The 19801-nt window shown below is 41.6% G+C and overlaps 1 protein-coding gene across 1 annotated transcript in view; it reads left to right on the top strand.

The window, feature by feature from the left end:
- The window catches only part of lepr (leptin receptor), a 133949-nt gene that overhangs the window by 28203 nt on the left and 85945 nt on the right, over positions 1–19801 (top strand). The window contains 1 exon segment of the mRNA XM_080196751.1: positions 4510–4812. Within this exon segment, the coding sequence (XP_080052877.1) occupies positions 4510–4812 (303 nt within the window).

Below are 19801 nucleotides of genomic sequence, written 5' to 3'. Positions count from 1 at the left end.
TCTTAAGCTTATTTTGTAGTCAACTAGATAGTAGAGATCTTTATTGTAGCTCTGTGAAGGACTTACTATACGGAAGAAAAATTGAATAGGTTAAGCCTATATCTTGGAATTTAGAAAAATAAGAGGTGATTCTGAGGGGACTTGATAGGGTGTTGTCAGGAGGATGTTTCCTATTGTGAGTTTTGCTAGAATTAGGGGACACAGTTTAAGAATAGAGATCTCCATTTTAAGACAAAGATTAAGCTACATTCTTCTCTCAAAGGGTGGTTAGTCTATGGAATTATCTTCCCCAGAAAGCAGTGGAGGCTGGGTCATTGAATGCATGTAAACCTGAGTTAGATAGTGTTTTGATGAACAAGGAATTCAAGGTTCAGACAGGTAACATTGAGGGGGGTCTTATTTAACCAGGTCTTGTGGTTGTGAACTTTTGCTCAGAGCTATGTTTATCTTCATGACTCGTCTAATTCATTGATAACTCTGAATTTTTCTCAGCCTGTTCTTCACCAGTATATTTGGCATCCATGTCCTCACGGTTGAATCTTGTCTCTTGACTTTTCAGTGATGCAACAGGAGTGTCAGATACAGTAACATTTCCTCTCTTTCTGAGTTGACCTCAGTGCAGTCTAGGAATTGCACCACCTGGACTGTTCACATATAGTAACCTCTGCAGGATAACATGTTCTCAACAAATGTCAGAGAAATCTGACGTTCTGTCCTACTCTCAATTGAGTTAATTCTGATCCTGTTTTATAACAGCATTGTTTGGGAGAAATAGAACTCATACTGCCAAAAGCTTAGAAAAATGAGGACTGGGTAGGATAGTTCTTACCTGCCTTCCAAACATCAATTCTGTAGGCAATGCTACATCCATGTCTCAAGGAGTTGCTCAGAGATGTAATTTGAATATCTTTAATTAATGTAATTTGCAATTTGAATATCTTTACCTGTCTGCATCCACTTCAACATTAAGGATCTGATGGTATGAACCATGCTTTTTATCATAGTATTAGGCTTTAAATAATGTGGCGATAATGTCATGTGATGGACTGCCTAACACTACACATGTTTTAAAGCAATTTGCCAGCATATAACAGTCAGTTACCAGATATTTTTCTAGTGGGTCAATTAAACTGAAAAGAGTACTTATCACATCTACAATCGGAAAAATACTTGGCGCCAGTGAACTTGGGGTTCAGCTCCTCATGGTTTGGGATCTTGTGGGGACTTTGCTTGAGGGTTAAATTCAACCATATCCTGAGATTGACAATTTTTTAGTGATCAGCATTAAGTGACAGAGCTGCACCAATTGGTATATTGGTGCACTCAGCAGATGACTCTATTATATTCCATCTCATTGAGCTCTGCTTTGAGCTTTGCCTGAATGTGCACTTTCTTGGGGAATCAGTAATAGCTTCCTCCTCCCTAATGTACAATATGGTATCCCTCTCAAAGTCACCAATGACTTCAATTCTATCTGGACAGAGCAATTGCAGCTCTCTAATCTCCATACTGCAAATGCTCTTTAAATACACAATCTTCAATGTAAAGGAGGGAGAGGATATTAGCACATGCTTCTGTGGCGATTTCTATCATAAGCAAATACTATTTTGTGGCCATACATTCCCAATTTGATGAATGCCACAGATTGTGTATTAGCATTAACATGTCGATCAAAATTGACAGTATGGAATGCTTATTCAACTGGCATCTGAACATTTTTCTTGTTCAGATCCTCATTATGGTTTGCTTCCTTGCTAAGCTAGTGTATCTTGGACTTGTGCTATGTTTTGACATACTTTTGACTCATTCACCATTCTTAGATGCGTATTCTGACTTATCCCCCAGCCTGCTGCATTTCCTTGTCCCATGTCCATTCATGCCATACTCTCTATACAGGCCTTGGTATACTGGACAGTTGCTAATTGCATGAATCAGGCCACATTTACCACAAGGCTTGGCATACTTATGAACCTTGGTAACCGTACCAGTTGTAAAAGCCACCTTCCCAATGACAGGAATTGTTGGTGCCCAGCTACAGTGGCTTCAAATTTCCTTCCACTGTTAAGCAAGTCATTGATGCCCAGAGTGTTCCCCCCAGGGTGCTGCAGCCACATCTCTTCCGATGGCACAGTGCGTCCATTCCTGTGCTTTTAAAGTAGACCCACATATCTCTATTTAGTTGAGTGCAATAGTACAGTTATAATAAATTTCTACCCTAACAAAACTTTTGGAAAATGTGTATTGGGGGAGAGGCAATGGCTCATTCCAAAATCTGTTCTGATAATTCAGTATCTAAAATGTCTCATTCCTGGGCTTTGTTTTGGCATTTTGTCACAAACTGGTCTATGGACTCATCTTGTTATTGCTGGCTCCAACCCCTGGATCTGGAAGTGAATCTTTCACTCTGAGTTGATCTTCTGGGAGTTTACGTCAGCCATCAATCCTGACATCCGCTTTCGGTGCGTTCCCTCATAGCCCAATGTGACTTTGATTTTTACAGCCTATTTCTCTGATTCACTCATTCTTTGATTAAGGAAACAATGTTCTAATCATTGGTGAAATAATTTGCGCAATACTTGATGCCTTCCAATTCATGAGTTTGCCTTTAAGTGCCATTTCCTCAATGTTCCCATTTCTTTAAAAATATTAGCTTTAATCACAGGGTGCCCTTTTATAGACACAGTATTTTTACAGGCTTGTTTTTTTTTATTTTTGTGGTGTCTTTGGCACAGGCTTGTTTCTTTTAAGATTCCATTTCTCCCCCCAGAGTGCTGCAGCCACATCTCTTCCGATGGCACAGTGGTTCCACATATAGACCCACATATCTGTATTTAGTTGAGTGCAATAGTACAGTTATAATAAATTGTATATAATAATAATAATGCATACCTTAGCAAAATTATTAGGTTGTTTATGAATGACTAGACTCATATTGCAACTAATAAGCCAAATTCCTGTTGTAAATGTTCCTAAGTCACACACACACAACAAAGACTTAGAATGAAGAATAGTTTATTTACTAGTTCAACAGCTACTCCACGCTTGTACTCTACCCATGTTTCCGGGGACAACTCCTGCATTTCTGACAAGTGTTCTCTTTTGTAGTCATGTCATCACATGACCACTTGGTCTACACTCATTATAATTATTTTATTCCTCACAATACTAATTCACTTTTTCTTCCTTTTTTTCTGGAGGCAGTGATTCAAGTCAAGTCCTGAGGCTACATGTGCAGCTTTCATATTGGCTCACCCAAGAGCAGCCTTCATGTGTAAATTGATAGGTTGTTTGGCAGTAGAGAACAACACAACTAAGCTTGATTCTGCCTTCATCCACATATGTACACTTGTAACTAGGAGCTAATGGTGTAAGAGTCCCAGCTGACCTGCATTGTTACACTCAAATTTAGCAGCACAGTGGCACAATGATTAGCACTGCTGCCTCATAGCACTAGGGACACAGGTTTGATTCCCGACTTGGGTGACTGTGTGGAGTTTGCACATTCTCCCCTTGTCTGGGTGCTCTGGTTTTCTCCCATAGTCAGAAAGATGTGCTGGTTAGTTACATTGATGTGGAGATGCCAGCATGGACTGGGGTAAACTGAATTCAGCCTCTGATTTTCGGGTAAGCATTCTCCAAGGCAGCCTTCATGACTCACGACACACGACAGCACAGAGTTGCTGAGCAGAGACTGATTGCCAACTTCCGCACACATGAGGACGGCCTCAACTGGGATCTTAGGTTCATGTCACATTATCTATAACCCACACGACTTACCTGGCTTGCAAAATCTCACTAACTATGCTGTCTGGAGACAATACACACCTCTTTAACCTGTGCTTAATGCTCTCTCCATTCACATTGTATCTTTAAGACTCGATTACCTGTAAAGATTCCAATTCCAACCATTATTTTGTGAATTGAGTTTGTGTCTTTATACACCCTGTTTGTGAACAGAACTCCCACTTACCTGATGAAGGAGCAGTACTCCGAAAGCTAGTGGTTTTTGCTACCAAATAAACCTGTTGAACTTTAACCTGGTGTTGTGAGACTTCTTACTGTAAGTTCATTGGCCATGATAAATTCTCCCTCACTGTACCTGAACAGGCACTGGAGTGTGGTGGCTAGGGGAATTTCACAGTAACTTCATTGGAATGTTGATGTAAGCCTTTTTGTGACAATAGTAATTAACAATACTGTTGTTTTGCCTCAAAATTGTCAATCCAGCATATATCAGACATCAGGCTAGATGGCAGGAAGGGACTTCCATGGCTTTCTGGACTACATATATTTAATATAACTACTCTCTTTTTGTAATTTCTGTTATTTCTTGGAAGAACTGTTGAGGAATAAAACAGGAATGTGCAGGGAAGCATTGACCATAATAGTATCAATAAAATTGCTAAAGAAATAAGAAACTTGTTTTCATATTTTTAAATTGATTGCGTGTGGCGTACAATTAGTAATTAAATCCCCTTTACCCTGACTTTTCTTTTTCTTCACTTGCAGGAGTTTCTGTTTCGAGTTTTGCATTTGACCCAGTAACAACCTTTGAGATTCCTCCATGGAATTTTACAATGTTGTGCACACTGCACAAGCAAGCAGCTGCCGTAAAAGGCCAAAGCTGGCAACTGCAGCCACGTAGGAATTCAAATAGTCGCCACTCTTCGCTTCACGAGCATGTGAGAAATGCAAACACATCACATTCAAATAGTACCAGCTTGAAAGGATTGCGCAGACAAGATGGCTTCAGTTGTTGCATCTGGAAAGAAGCTGATGTGCAGTGCCCTGCATATTTCATAACAGAAGAAAGTAAGCATCTAGCATTCTTGGCATGCATTATCATTTTTTAAAATATATTTTTTAAACTTAACTTGCCTGAGAAGCAACATTGAAAAGTACAGTTTGGGAAAATGATTGTCTTTAAAATTAAATGTACAAATGTCACTGATTATTCAGTCTAACTACAGGAAAGATAATGACAATAAATGTGCATGAACAATGGATTCTAATTATAATTTTCTTGATATGAGATTTTATAAAAAAACTAACAAGTTCCATTTCAAACCCACTATAATAGAAATGGGAATCTATTATATAGTGCAATACAAAATAGAAAAAAATGGTTTTCAAAGAAATTACACCAGAATGGAGAACTGGATGGCATAATTAATTAGTGCACATTTTGTTTTCATTGCTTGGGTGTGAATCTAGGTCATAATGACTGAGTTGAAGATTTCTGAATTCTGCTGGCTGTAAAGGTCCTAGATAAATTAATACTCTGAGGCTCAATCTTGATGGCTATAAGCCCAAAATATAAAACTGCCACAGCTAAAGTGAGGTGTAAATCTCATTTAGATTTCCCAACTCCTGGAGTCAAGGAGACAAGATAAGAACTTAGCAAGATAATTGGGTGATCAGTTTTCATTGGGTCTGGGAGGGATTGGCTGATGTGTGGAGGGGTGGCAATCCGGTGAATCCGGGGTTATTTGGTTTAGATTTACAACGATGTGGAACACTGTCAACTATTGGGAGTTGGAAAATCCAAGACCATTGAGGTGGGGATGTTGGCAGTCGTGGAGGTTAATGATGGTTGAGGGCATTGGAAATTGGTGTCTGACAGTTCCATATTCTTTTAAGCTGGTGTTGGCCCCATCTTTAAACATTATATTTTAAAAGTTTGCGATGTTGGTTGTAGCATACAAAATTCCTTTCAAGGACCTCTTGTAAGACCACATGCAGACTTAGTTTCACTGGGTGAAGCTGGTGCCTCAGGGCGAATCAATCCTGTATTGAGGGCATCAATCTGGCATTGAAAATACCATTTGCTTTACCAAAAGGAAACAAGGATTGTTTCAAGCATGGGCACTATATACTGATCTTTGGCTCATGATCGATGGTGCACTTCTGGCTCGTGACAGTCATTTGTTTCTTGTCATTCACGAAAGATGCCTTGGAGGCTGGAAAATTTAACCATTGTGACCCTCCAAATTCCCACATTTTTATGAGTCTCTTGTTTTGGAGTTGAGCTTTTCATACCTTCAAAGTCCTTAAATCTCCCAAATTACAAAAGTAAATCAGGCTTTGCTACACAGAATTTACCCCTTGGGTCATTACAGGACCTGTCTAATCTCGCTCTACAAGGTTGTTGTCACCACTTCTTTATTTACCTCAACTTCTTTCCAGCTCATTTCAGCTTTCATGTATTGCATTCTGGGCCTTAGTACTGAACCTAGATTTATAAATGTTAAAACATATTGCAACAGCTCTCTTTTGGCATTGGGTTTGGTACACATCTGTTTTAAGTGTGTTGTTTGGAAATTTTTAAAATGTGAAACTGACAGCAAAGTGGCCTGTGTACTCATCTTGTGCAATGGACTTTTTCACTAAATGGACATTCATTGTGCATAACGTCTTGTGATGTGGCTTATTGCACTGAGATGCAAGTTTAAACATTCATATTTCTGGGGTGTAAATTGAAGATAAAGCATATTAATTTCCTAATCATTTGGCTGTGCAAAATATTAAAGCTAAAGAAGTTCTGATTTGCATGTTTTATTGTGTGTTTATCCTGAATAGAAATGGACTCAATTTGGAATAACGTCACTGCAGAGGCTCAACCACCATAAGAACATGATTGCAAGTGTTCCGAGTCCAGATGACCCTTTGTCAAATCCAGCTTTGACAAAGGGTCATCTGGATTCGAAATGTCAGCTCTATTCTCGCTCCACAGATGCCACCAGACCTATTGAGATTCTCCAGCATTTTCTCTTTTGGTTTCAGATCCCAGCATGCGCAATAATTTGCTTTTAAATAGAAACGTGCATGACATTCAGCCCCATTTTCCACTGTTGCATTTGTCCATTTAACCTGCATATTAAATCCATCTGGCTGCTTTGATTCTGTATTCCTAAATACTTGCACAACAAAAATCTATTGATCTCAATTTTTGATATTTTCAATTGATTTAGCCTAGAGCTTTTCAGGGGACAGAGTTCCAGATGACCTCTAACCCACGTGTGAAGAAGTGCTTTCTGAATGGACTAGCTGTAATTAAGCCCCTTCGTTTAAAGCACTCCCAACAGGGGAAATAATTTCTCTCTATCTACTCTATCAAATCCTTCAATCATCTTAAACACCTCAAATAGGTCATCCCTTATTCTCCCATATTGTCTGTATGGTGCGTCCTTGCAACTTAAATGAAAAGACCATAAGACAGAGGAGCAGAATTAGGCCGCTCGGCCCATCGAGTCTGCTCCACCATTCAATCATGGCTGATCATTTTCTCATCCCCATTCTCCTGCCTTTTCCCCATGACCCTTGATCCCCTTATTAATCAATAACCCATCTATCTCTGTCTTAAACACACTCAATGATCTGGCCTCCACAGCCTTTTGCAGCAAAGAGTTCCGCAGATTCATCACTCTCTGGCTGAAGAAATTCTTCCTTATCTCTGTTTTAAAGGATCATCCCTTTAGCCTGAGGTTGTGCCCTCTGGTTCTAGTTTTTCCTACAAGTGGAAACATCCTGTCCACATGCACTCTATCCAGGCCTTGCAGTATCCTGTAAATTTCAATAAGATTCCCCCCTCAATACTTCTAAACCCCCACGAGTACAAACCCAGAGTCCTCAACCATTCCTCATATGACAAGTTCTTCATTCCAGGGATCATTGTTGTGAACCTCCTCTGGACCCTTTCCAGGGCCAGTGCATTTTTCCTTAGATATGAGGCCCAAAACTGCTTACAGTACTCCAGAGCCTTATACAGCCTCAAACCTATATCCCTGGTCTTGTATTCTAGCCCTCTTGACATGAATGCTAACATTGCATTTGCCTTCCTAACTGCCGACTGAACCTGCACGTTAACCTTAAGAGAATCTTGAACAATAACTCCCAATTCCCTTTGTGTTTCTGATTTCCTGAGCATTTTCCCATTTAGAAAATAGTCTCTGCCTCCATTCCTCCTTCCAAAGTGCATTACTTCACACTTTTCCACATTGTATTCCATCTGCTACTTCTTTGCCCACTCTCCTAACCTAGAACATAGAACAGTACAGCACAATACAGGCCCTTCATCCCTCGATGTTGTGCCGAGCTATGTCCAAACGCAAGATCAAGTTATCCCACTCCCTATCATTCTGGTGTGCTCCAGGTGCCTGTCCAATAACTGCTTGAAAGTTCCTAAAGTGTCCAACTCCACTATCACAGCAGGCGGTCTATTCCACACCCCAACCAGTCTCTGAGGAAAGAATCTACTTTGGACATCCCTCCTATATCTCCGACCATGAACCTTATAGTTATGCCCCCTACTAACAGCTACATCCACCCAAGGAAAGTCTCTGCACATCCACTCTATCAATTCCTCTCTTTTAAACCTCCATTAAGTCCCCCCTCATCCTCCTCTGCTCTAAAGAGAAAACCCCAGCTCCCTCAACCCTTCCTCATAAAACCTACCCTCCAAACCAGGCAGCATCCTTCTCTGCACTCTCTCCAATGCTTCCACATCCTTCTTATAGTGAGGTGACCAGAACTGCACACAATATTTCAAATGTGGTCTCACCAAGGTCTGGTATAGCTGCAGCATAATCTCACGGCTCTTAAACTCAAACCCCCTGTTAAAAAATGCTAACATACTATAAGCCTTCTTTATGGCTCTATCCACTTGTGTGGCAACCTTCAGAGATCTGTGGATATGAACCCTAAGATCTCCCTGCTCCTCCACATTCCTCAGAACCCTGCCGTTGATCCTGTAATCTGCATTCATTTGTCCTACCAAAATGAATCACCTCTCTCTTGTCAGGGTTAAACTCCATCTGCCATTTTTCTGCCCAGTTTTGCATCCTATCAATATCTCTTTACAGCCTACAAGAGCCCTCCACCTCATCCACTGCTCCACCAATCTTGGTGTCATCACCAAATTTACTAACCCACCCTTCAGCCCCTTCTTCCAGATCATTGATAAAAATCATAAATAGTAGAGGACCTAGCAGTGATCCCTGTGGTACACCGCTGGTAACTGGCCTCCAGTCTGAAAATTTTCTCTCCACCACCATCCTCTGTCTTCTATGAGATAGTCAGTTACTTATCCAATAGGCCAAATTTCCTTCTATCCCACATCTCCTTACTTTCTTCATGAGCCTACCATGGGGAACCTTATCAAACGCCTTACTAAAATCATGTATACCACATCAACTGCTATACCTTCGTCGACATGCTTAGTTACCTCCTCAAAGAGTTCAGTCAAATTTGTGAGGCAGGAATTGCCTGTCCAAGTTCTTCTGCATCCTGCTTTCTCAATACTACCTGTCATTCTACATATCTTTGTATCATCTGCAAACTTAGCAATAGTGCCTTTGGTTCCTTCCTCCAAATCGTTAATATATATTGTGAAAAATTGGTCCCAGCACTGACTCCTGAGGCACACCACTGCCATCCTGAGAAAGGCCCCTTTATCCCCACTCTCTGCCTTTTGCCAGTCAGCCAATCTTCTATCCATTCCAGGATCTTATCCTTAACACCATGGACACAACTTATTTAACAATCTCCTATGTGACATTTTGTCACAGGCCTTCTAGAAACTTAACCCAGCAGCAAATTGGTGAATCTGCATTACACTCCCTATAAGGACAATATATACTTCCTGAGGTTCCCAGAACTGAACTCAGTACTCTTGGGGATGATGCCTAGCCAAAGCTCTCTACAACTGAAACATACTTTCCGCCTCTTCATAATCTAGCCTCCTTGAGGTACAGACAAATATCCTATCAGCCTTTTTAGTAATGTTGTACAAATACATTACCTTTTAGTGAACTATCCAAAATTAATACTGTAATTATCTTCTTCTGGATGATGTCTCACGTTAAAGGGATGAAACAGAAATAGATGTTGTACATCAGTTCACTTGAATTATGCTGTAGTTTGACATTAACATGAAATAAACTGATGCCCAAAAGTTGGCTTATTCCTAGGAAGGACCTTGGCTGTGACATCTCTGTACTTTTACTTAGTTGTATGAAAATCTTTTTTTTAATATAACTGGTTTTGGACACTTTGAACAAAAGCAACAGACACCTCTATCATGATTGCTGAAATTAGCATGCTAGTAATACATGCTAACTCAGATGTCGCCGTATTACATACTTTCTGTTAATGAAATCAAAGTGGTTAATGCAAAATAATGACAGAAGCATGCTGTGTTGTCTAAGAATACTTGAAAGTATTCAGATCTTCAGGAAGATTTTTGGAAAAATAGCTTTGCTTACTTGAAAACATTTGAATGTTATTTTTAACACTATATCTGTCCAAGATCATTATCATTTGCTGATTGGTGTTACCAGAATTGAACTCAAATCTTTATAATATTTAAAATCTTCAAAGGCAGGGAGCACCACATTTGGCTGGATGGGTTCTAAAGTGGAGGAAACATTTGCATCCAAATTGTCTTCATTTAGCCATTTTCCTATTATAGGAATTACATTACAAAAACTGTGGCTGGAACTTTTCAGCCCTTCCCATTGGTGGCATCACCCAGCCTGCTGAAGTTGATCTCCCGCAGTATGTTCCCTGGCAGCCAGGCCGGCGAGCTTTGAAAATTGCGGTTGACTTCAGTGAGACCAGAAGATTCCACCGGCGGCCTATTGTTCGCCACCGATACCGCAGGTGGAAAATTTTGGCCTGTATTTTTATGATCAATCGTATGGATTTTGTTTCTTTAGTGAGTTTTACATAGTAAAATATTCAATGTAGCTGCAAAATTGTTAAATGATTTGAGACAGAAGTCACAAAGATCTACCAAAGTGCAATCTTACTTATTAGTAACAAAGTTGTAAAAAATTGTTACAAAATTAATAAAAATAATATTATTCATTTTGCTGACCTTATAGTTACCAAAATCTTCTAAAAATGGGGTGGGGGCCATAAAAAATGCAATTATTTTAATTTCTGATGTTCATATTGTTGAGGTATCAATTCATGCTGCTACCATATTCACTTTGAAACAACACACTTTTATTTACATAGAGCACCTTTCATAACCTCAGTACATCTAGAAACACTTCGTAGCAAGTGAATTAATGGACAAACATAGAAAGCGGATGCAATAGAAACAGAAATAGCTCATAGAACCCTTCAATTTAAGTCTACTATTCAATAAGATCATTGTAGAACATTTTTTCAACCCTACATTCCTATCCTATCCCATGTCCCTTGGTTTCCTTACTGCCCAAAAAATACACTAATCTAAGCCTTAAGTATACCAATCAACTGAGTATCCGCAGCTTATTGCGGAAAGAATTTCAAATATTAACAATCCTCTGAGTGAAGAAATTTCTTGTCATCTCATTCCAAAATGGAAGATTGAGCATAATCTTCTCATTTCCAGATGGTATACGTTCATTTTATTCAATCTATCCGCTTGGACAACCCTCTCATCCGAGGAATCAATCCAGTTAATCTTCGTTGCGCCCTCTCCCATGCAGATATATCCTTTCTTGAGTAAGGAGACTAACTTATACATGGTACTCCAATCGTCATCTCACCAAAGCCCTACAGAATTGCAGCAAAATTTCCCTACACTTACGTCGGAATCCCTTGCAATAAAGGCTAACATATAATTTGCCTTCCTAATTCTTACTGCACTTGCATGCCAAATTTATGTGCTGGTAATTAAAAGTTGGTGTATAAGGCCTCTCAAAATTCCTTTACAGATCAACATTTACATCTCTCGCATTTTAAATTACTTTCAACTTTTTCCTTCTTCCTACAAAAGTGGATAATTTCACACTTGCCAACATTATACTGCCATCTGTTTCCTTACCCAATTTGTTAACTGGTCTGTATCCCTTTGGAGTACCTTTGCATCCACCTTTCAGCTTACTTTCCCATTTAGCTTTGTATCATCAGCAAAATTGGATATACTACACTCAGATCCCATCCCCTCACTCTTTTCAAAGTCATTGATATAGATTGTAAATAGTTGAGATCCAAACACTGGTTCTTACAACTCTCCACTGATTATACTCTGCAATCCTGAAAATTACTCTCTCATTCCCGTTCCAATTCCTGTCTGATAACTGATAATGTATCACCCGCAATCCTGAGAGCCCTAATCTCGTGTTGCACTTTTATTGTAAGCTTTTAAAAATACAAATATACCACATCCACTTGTTTTCCCTTATCTACTCTGTACTTACACCCCCCAAAAAACTCTGAATAGATCTGTCAAACACAAGCTTTCTTTCATAAAACGTTGATTCTGCCTAATTAAATTATCTCCCAGATATTGGGATCAGCTGCTAAGCAACATTACTCAGCATTGATCATTGACAAAGCTGCCCACAATAGTGTGAATGCTGTAATTTTATTAATACTAATGAAATGTGTTTGAAATTGTATTAAGACTCTTAGCTATAGATGGCACTGTTGCAGTATATAATTGTTTATTTCTTTGCTGCTAAAATCAGCTTGACAGTTTAAAGTAATGCTGTTAACAAATTTTAATCTCCAGTTTATAGTACCATCCAGAGCATGAAGAGCAGAATTATCCATTTTGAAATCAGGGATTTTACTTCTATTTGTTTAACTCCTTGGCTGTTAATTCAAACAAGTACAAGAAAGTGCAAGTTCTGCATTGACATAAACCTGATTGTAAAATTCTCCCCTCTGCAGAGTTAGTTAGGATCAGTTGAGTCATTTGGAAAGTTGTTAAATAGGGGCATATTAAAAAGGTTCAGATGACAAAAATCCTTTTCAAGATTTGGAGCTGTGTAATTTGAAGCCTGCAATTCACCTGCACAGGTGGCTTTTTAAACCACCTATTCTGAGGCAGAGAGAGACGTAATGGATTTCCATGGCTGGGATTTTCAATTCTGGGTCATGACCCCCAACTGCTGGTTCAGTCCTGAATCATGACCCTGCACACTTAGTTCCAAATTCACTTACTGTAATTTATTAAAAGGCCAGGTCAGTAATGGCAGGGAGTGGGCTGGGCGGAAAGGTAAGACCCTCCAGTACTGGCATATCACCAGCCAAGAAACAGATTTGACTTGATTTATTATTGTCACATGTATTGGTATACAGTGAAAAGTATTGTTTCTTGCACACTTTACAGACAAAACATACAGCTCATAGGGGAGAAAAAACGAATGGGTGCAGAATGTAGTGTTATAGTCATAGCTAGGGTGTAGCAAAAGATCGACTTAATTTAAGGTCAGTCCATTCAAAAGTCTGATGGCAGTAGGGAAAAAGCTGTTCTGTGATGGAAGGAGAGAGGGTACCTCAACGTGGAGCCACCCTCCGAGGAAGGGATCAGTCTTTACATTCTGAAGTGGCTGCAGCAATCTTGCTGTGACTGTGGAAGGACAGCTCCTCTGCAGAACATCTAACAGCCTCATCTGTAATCCATAAGCCTTGTGGGGTGTGGGGTTTGGGGAGAGATAGGGGGTTTCCCTCATGAGATCCGTTTCTTCCCCTAATTTTGGGATCTGAGCCCACTATACTGGCATAGATATGGTGCAAACCAAAGTGAATTATGTCATTGACAACTGAAAATCTCAGTTGGCATGGCAACAGGCTTTAGTAGGCCCTGTAATTATCAATAATTGTTCAATTTGGCTGCCTGCCGGGAGGTGGCAGGAAGTCGATCGGACCCCATGTTGCTCAGGATTAGGTTGTGGTGGTGAACCAGCACGGAGGCTGAAGACACTAAATTATGCACCTACCCACCTCCCATCCAAATCTCTCACTAAATTAAAAATCTGGCTCTGGAATCTGTGGTCACATTCTTTAGAAAAGGACAGGCTGTTCTTGTAGCATAACATTTCTTATGTGACTCTAGTAATCTGATTATAAAACAGCATTGGCAAGCATCTCTTGCCACAATCCATGAACAAAATGCAATTTATTACTTTCGGGTCCATGGTAACATCAGTAGCTATCGATTCAACATATCTAATGCTGGAGATAATAATGTTGTAATAGGTCAGCATCCAGTAATTAAAGGCAAAAGTGTCACAAGTTGGAAGCTTTTTAAGTTTAAAAATAAGTACAAAGAATTGCTATTTTAGTTCTGTTGATTACAACAACAACCTGCATTCATATAATGCTTTGAATATGGGAAAAACTCCAAACTTCTTAGGGGTGTTATCAAATGAAATTTGACATTAACCTACATAAGATATGAAGAACAAAAAAAAAGCACTGGAACAGGCTCTTTGGCCCTCCAAGCCTGCATTGACCATGCTGCCTAACTTAACTAAAACCCCCTACTCTTCTGGGGACCATATCCCTCTATTCCCATCTTATTCATGTACTTGTCAAGACACCCCTTAAAAATCACTACCGTATCCACTTCCACTACCTCCCCCATCAATGAGTTCCAGACACTCATTACACTCTGTAAAAAATCTGCCTCGTACATCTCCTTGAAATCTTGCCCCTCACAGCTTAAACTATGTCCCTTAGTAATTGACTCTTCCGCCCTGGGAAAAAGCTTCTGACTATTCACTCTGTCCATGCCTTTCATAACCTTGTAGACTTATATCAGGTCTCCCCTCAACCTCAGTCGCTCCAGTGGGAACAAACCAAGTTTCTCCAACCTCTCCTCATAGCTAATGCCCTCCATACCAGGCAACATCCTGATAAATCTTTTCTGTACCTTCTCAAGAGATGAAAAGATTGGTACAAAAAGTAATTTTTAAATTCTGCTAATGACAGAGAGATAGAGAGATGGAAAGGTTTAGGGAGGGAGCTTCAGAGTTTATGTTCTCGTCAGCCGCAGACATGACCACCAATGTGGAGCAATTAACATTGAAGATTTTATGCCAACTAAATGCAGCAATTCCACCAGCTTTCTTTTCAAAATTAATAAACTCTGTAAAGACAAGAAGCAGATGATAAGAGATAATTTGGGCATCTGGTTCATCCGTCTGTAGAAATCTCTTGGTTGCAGCAGTCATGGATGAATAGGGCTGCATGGTGGCACAGTGGTTAGCACTGCGGCCTCACAGTGCCAGGGACCCGGGTTCAAATCCTGGCTTGGGTCACTGTCTGTGTGGAGTTTGCACGTTCTCCCTGAGTCTGCATGGATTTCGTCTGGGTGCTGCGGGTTTCCTGCCACAATCTGAAAGATGTGCTGGTTAGATGCATTGGCCATGCTAAATTCTTCCTCAGTGTACCCAAACAAGTGCTGAAGTGTGCCAACTGGGGATTTTCACAGTAACGTCATTACAATGTTCATGTAAACCTACTTGTGACTAATAAATAAACTTTAAAGAATTCTGCCTTCACTATCCCACCAATTTCATTTGTGTATGCTTAAAAGTGGACCAGCAGATGGGCACCACAACAGCTCAGTGACTATCACTGCTAGCTGTGCAGATACATGGATTTGGGCCAGTGTCTGTGGGAGTTTGCGCATTCTCCTTGTGGTTGTGTGGGTTTCCTCCGGGTGCTCCGGTTTCCTCCCACATCCCAAAGATGTGCTCTTAGGCTGATTGGTGTAACAAATTGTCCCTAAATTATTCTCCCCTGAATCTGGTTTCCAATGGGGGTACCATAAGCATAGACACGGGTCAAGGGAGGTGTAGGAAAAATACATTGTTAAGATGGCGGTGTGGGCTCGCTGAACCGAAGGGCCTGTTTCCCGTGCTGTGTTGTTCTTTGTTCATTGTTCTTTGTTCAGTTCCATTCCAGTCATCAATCACTCTTTGCTTGAATCTCTTTGAAGAAATTCTTTTTGACTTCAGTTAGAAATTTCAGTTTGACTAGTTAGTACCTATGTGACTTTCTACTTTAGTCACAGATTTATTTAGAATAATGTTCAACAATTGAACTATGATCTCTTTCATTTAGTGTTTTGCAAGGTCAATTTTTACTTGAATTTTTTTGATTGCAGAATTGAGTTTATCTAGAGTTGGTAATTCTGCCACACACATTGAAATCAGTGGATAATTGTGTAATATTCACAATGGGCACCGCAGCACAACTGTACACTTTTAACCCTAAGAAAACATTTAGCTATGTTAGCATTTTTCTTTTAAATTCAGCATTGTTTGCTGGAGCAGACGAGGAAGGAGCATCAGAGAGAAAGCTAAGACTTTACCTGTTAAAAACCTGTTTAAAATAAGTTTAAAGCACTTTGTTCTTTGTAGAACTGTTTAAAGCATTTACTTATTGTATTTACTGCTTTAAGAATTGTGAGGGAGTGATTATCAGGCAGTTGTGGCCCATCAGCTTTAATTATCAAGTGTCCACACGGTGAAGCCTTACATTGTTTGCTGGAGCAGACGAGGAAGGAGCATCAGAGAGAAAGCTAAGACTTTACCTGTTAAAAACCTGTTTAAAATAAGTTTAAAGCACTTTGTTCTTTGTAGAACTGTTTAAAGCATTTACTTATTGTATTTACTGCTTTAAGAATTGTGAGGGAGTGATTATCAGGCAGTTGTGGCCCATCAGCTTTAAATCAGCGCCAAGTTTAAAAGGAGGCCTGGTGTAGATAGCGGGCAGCGTCGGAGCGGGCAGCGGAGTGAGAGGGAAGCAGAGTGAGCTATTAGGGCTTAATATCAAAAAGGGCTGGAAGGTAAAAAGGCCAGGTTGAAAGAACAAGGAAAAAAAAAATTTTTTTTTCAAAACTACTACAGCAAGAAACAAGGAAAAAATTTTTTCCCACAACAAATTATATTGAATAATGGAGGGGCATGTGATGTGCGGTTCCTGTATGATGTGGGAACTGGTGGACCCCAGGGTCCTTCCCAGAGACCATGTCTGCAGTAAGTGCAGGTTGCTGGAGGAGCTCCAGCTCAAGGTGGATGAGCTGGCCTCTGAGCTACAGACACTGAGGCTCATCAGGGGGAGAGAGGGTGTCATTGTCAATGGGGTGCAAGTGACATCCACCCCCTCTAGACTGTCTAAATCTAAGGGTCAGGAACAAAAGGGGGCTGCTGGGAGGAGGAAGGGGGGTGAGGAGCGGAGGCCTCAGCCTCTTAATCTGCATAACAGGTTTGAGGTTCTTGCTTCCACTCTGGAAGAGGACGAGGCAGGTGAGGTTGGTGAGCAAACTGCACACGGTACAGTGATGCAGCAGGACATAGGCAAAGAGAAGGGGAAAAGGAACGTAGTAGTGATTGGGGATAGTGGGGTGAAGGGTATTGACACTGTCCTTTGTCACAATGACAAAGTGCACAGAAGGGTGTGTTGTCTGCCTGGTGCTCGGGTACAGGATGTCGCAGCTGGGCTGCAGAGGAATCTGGAGTGGGAGGGTGAGAACCCGGTTGTGGTGGTACATGTGGGTGCCAGCGATGTAGGCAAAGTGCGGACTGAGGATCTGGGGAGGGAGTATGAGAAGCTGGTAATGGAATTAAAAAGTAGAACCGACAAGGTGGTCTTCTCTGGGCTACTGCCTGAACCGAGTGCAGACGGGCGTAGGGTTGACAGGATAAAGGAAGTGAATGGGTGGCTCAGGGATTGGTGTGGGAGGAATGGGATCGAATTTATGGGGCATTGGCACCAGTATTGGGGTAGGTGGGACTTGTTCGGGCGGGATGGGGTTGGTCTGAATCGTGCTGGGACCAGAGTGCTGGCGAATCGAGTAAAGAGGACTGTAGACAGGGCTTTAAACTAATTAGGGGGGGGGAGGGTGCGAGGGTAGGTGATGTTAGGAGGTCTACAGTTAAGGATAGGGTACAGGTAAGGGAAGAGGCTGAGGATGTCCCAAGTGGTGGCGTTACGGCAAATAGGGTCCAGAAGAAGGCTGGGATGAAAGCGCTTTATCTGAATGCATGAAGCATTCGGAATAAAGTGGATGAGCTGGTGGCGCAGATCGACACAAATGGATACGATCTGGTGGCCATTACAGAGACGTGGCTGCAAGGTGACAGGGACTGGGAGATGAATGTACAGGGCTATCAAGTGTTTAGGAAGGATAGGCAGGAGGAAAGAGGGGGTGGCGTAGCTCTGCTGATTAAGGACAGCATCAAGGTGGTAGCAAGGGATGATATCGGAGCCAAAGAGCAGAAAGTGGAATCGTTGTGGGTGGAGATTAGGAACAGCAAAGGGAGGAAGACGCTGGTGGGTGTCGTCTATAGGCCCCCGAATAATGATCTGGAGGTGGGGCGGGCTGTTAACGCGCAAATAAGTGCGGCGTGCAGGAATGGGATGGCAGTAGTTATGGGGGATTTCAATCTGCATATTGATTGGTCGACCCATGTTGGACGAGGTGGGCTCGAGGGGATAGTTTCCTGGAACAGTGTGTGTTGGAGCCGACGAGGGAGCGAGCTATCTTGGATCTGGTGCTATGTAATGAGGCGGGTAGAATTAGGGACCTTGAGGTGAAGGATCCTCTTGGAGAGAGTGATCATTGTATGGTGGAGTTTCTGTTGCAGATGGAGGAGGAGAAAGTGGGTTCCCGGACACGTGTCCTTTGTTTGAATAGAGGGGAGTATGGTAGGATGAGAGAAGAATTGGCGAATGTGGACTGGGGGAGCGCGTTGGAAGGTAGGTCTGCTGAGGAGCAGTGGAGGATCTTTAAGGAGATCTTTCTTGGTGCTCAGCAGAAATTTATTCCGATGGTTAAAAAGGACAGTAGGAAGAGAGGTAATAAGCCGTGGATAACGAAGGAGGTGAAGGAAAGTGTTAAATTAAAAGCGGAGGAATTTAGAGTAGCTAAGAGCAGTGGGCGAGAAGAGGATTGGGAAAGGTTTAAATGTCAACAAAGATTGACAAAAAAGTTGATAAAGGAGGGTAGAAGAAGCTATGAAGCTGGGCTAGCGCTTAATATAAAAAAGGATAGCAAGAGTTTTTATAAATATATAAAAAGGAAGAGGCTGGCTAGGGTGAACGTTGGTCCCTTGGCGGATGAGAAAGGGGACCTAGTGGTAGGGGATGGGGATATGGCTAAGGTCTTGAATAACTTTTTTGTTTCTGTCTTCACGGAGGAGGACGTGAATAATTTGCCGGGTGTTAGCGATGGAAAGGTGGTAGGACTGGAGGGTCTTAATGACATTACTGTTACTAGAGAGGTGGTGCGCGACAGACTGGAGGGGCTGATTGTGGACAAGTCCCCAGGACCGGATGGAATGCATCCGAGGGTTCTGAAAGAAATGGCGGAGGTGATAGTGGATGCCTTGGTGGTTATTTTCCAGACGTCGCTGGATTCCGGGGAAGTGCCGGAGGATTGGAAAACGGCTAATGTTACGCCGTTGTTTAAGAAGGGTGCCAGGCAAAAGGCGGGGAATTACAGGCCGGTTAGTTTAACGTCTGTGGTAGGTAAAATGTTAGAATCCGTCATTAAGGAGGAAATTGCGAGGCATCTTGAAGGGAATTGCTTGATAGGGCAGACGCAACACGGTTTCATTAAAGGGAAGTCGTGTCTGACAAATTTACTGGAGTTCTATGAGGATGTGTCTAGGGCGGTGGATAGAGGAGAGCCGGTGGATGTGGTCTTTCTGGATTTTCAGAAGGCGTTTGATAAGGTACCTCACAAGAGGTTACTGCAGAAGGTCAGAGGACATGGAGTTGGGGGTAGGGTGTTAGCGTGGATAGAGGATTGGTTGTCAAATAGGAGGCAGAGAGTGGGGGTCAATGGGTGCTATTCGGATTGGCGGTTGGTGACTAGTGGGGTGCCCCAGGGGTCGGTGCTGGGGCCTCAGCTATTTACCATTTATATAGATGATCTGGAGGAGGGAACCGAGTGTAGGGTGTCGAAATTTGCTGATGACACCAAGATTGGGGGAAAGGCAAATTGTGCGGAGGGTGTGGAGAGTCTGCAGAAGGATCTAGATAGGCTGGGCGAATGGGCCAGGAAATG

This window comes from Carcharhinus amblyrhynchos, chromosome 9 (genome assembly GCF_965287045.1).
Source record: "Carcharhinus amblyrhynchos chromosome 9, sCarAmb.v2.hapA, whole genome shotgun sequence".
In the NCBI taxonomy this organism is placed as follows: domain Eukaryota; kingdom Metazoa; phylum Chordata; class Chondrichthyes; order Carcharhiniformes; family Carcharhinidae; genus Carcharhinus; species Carcharhinus amblyrhynchos.
The sequence above is the reverse complement of the archived record's forward strand: the minus strand, read 5'-3'. Positions and strand labels throughout refer to the sequence as shown.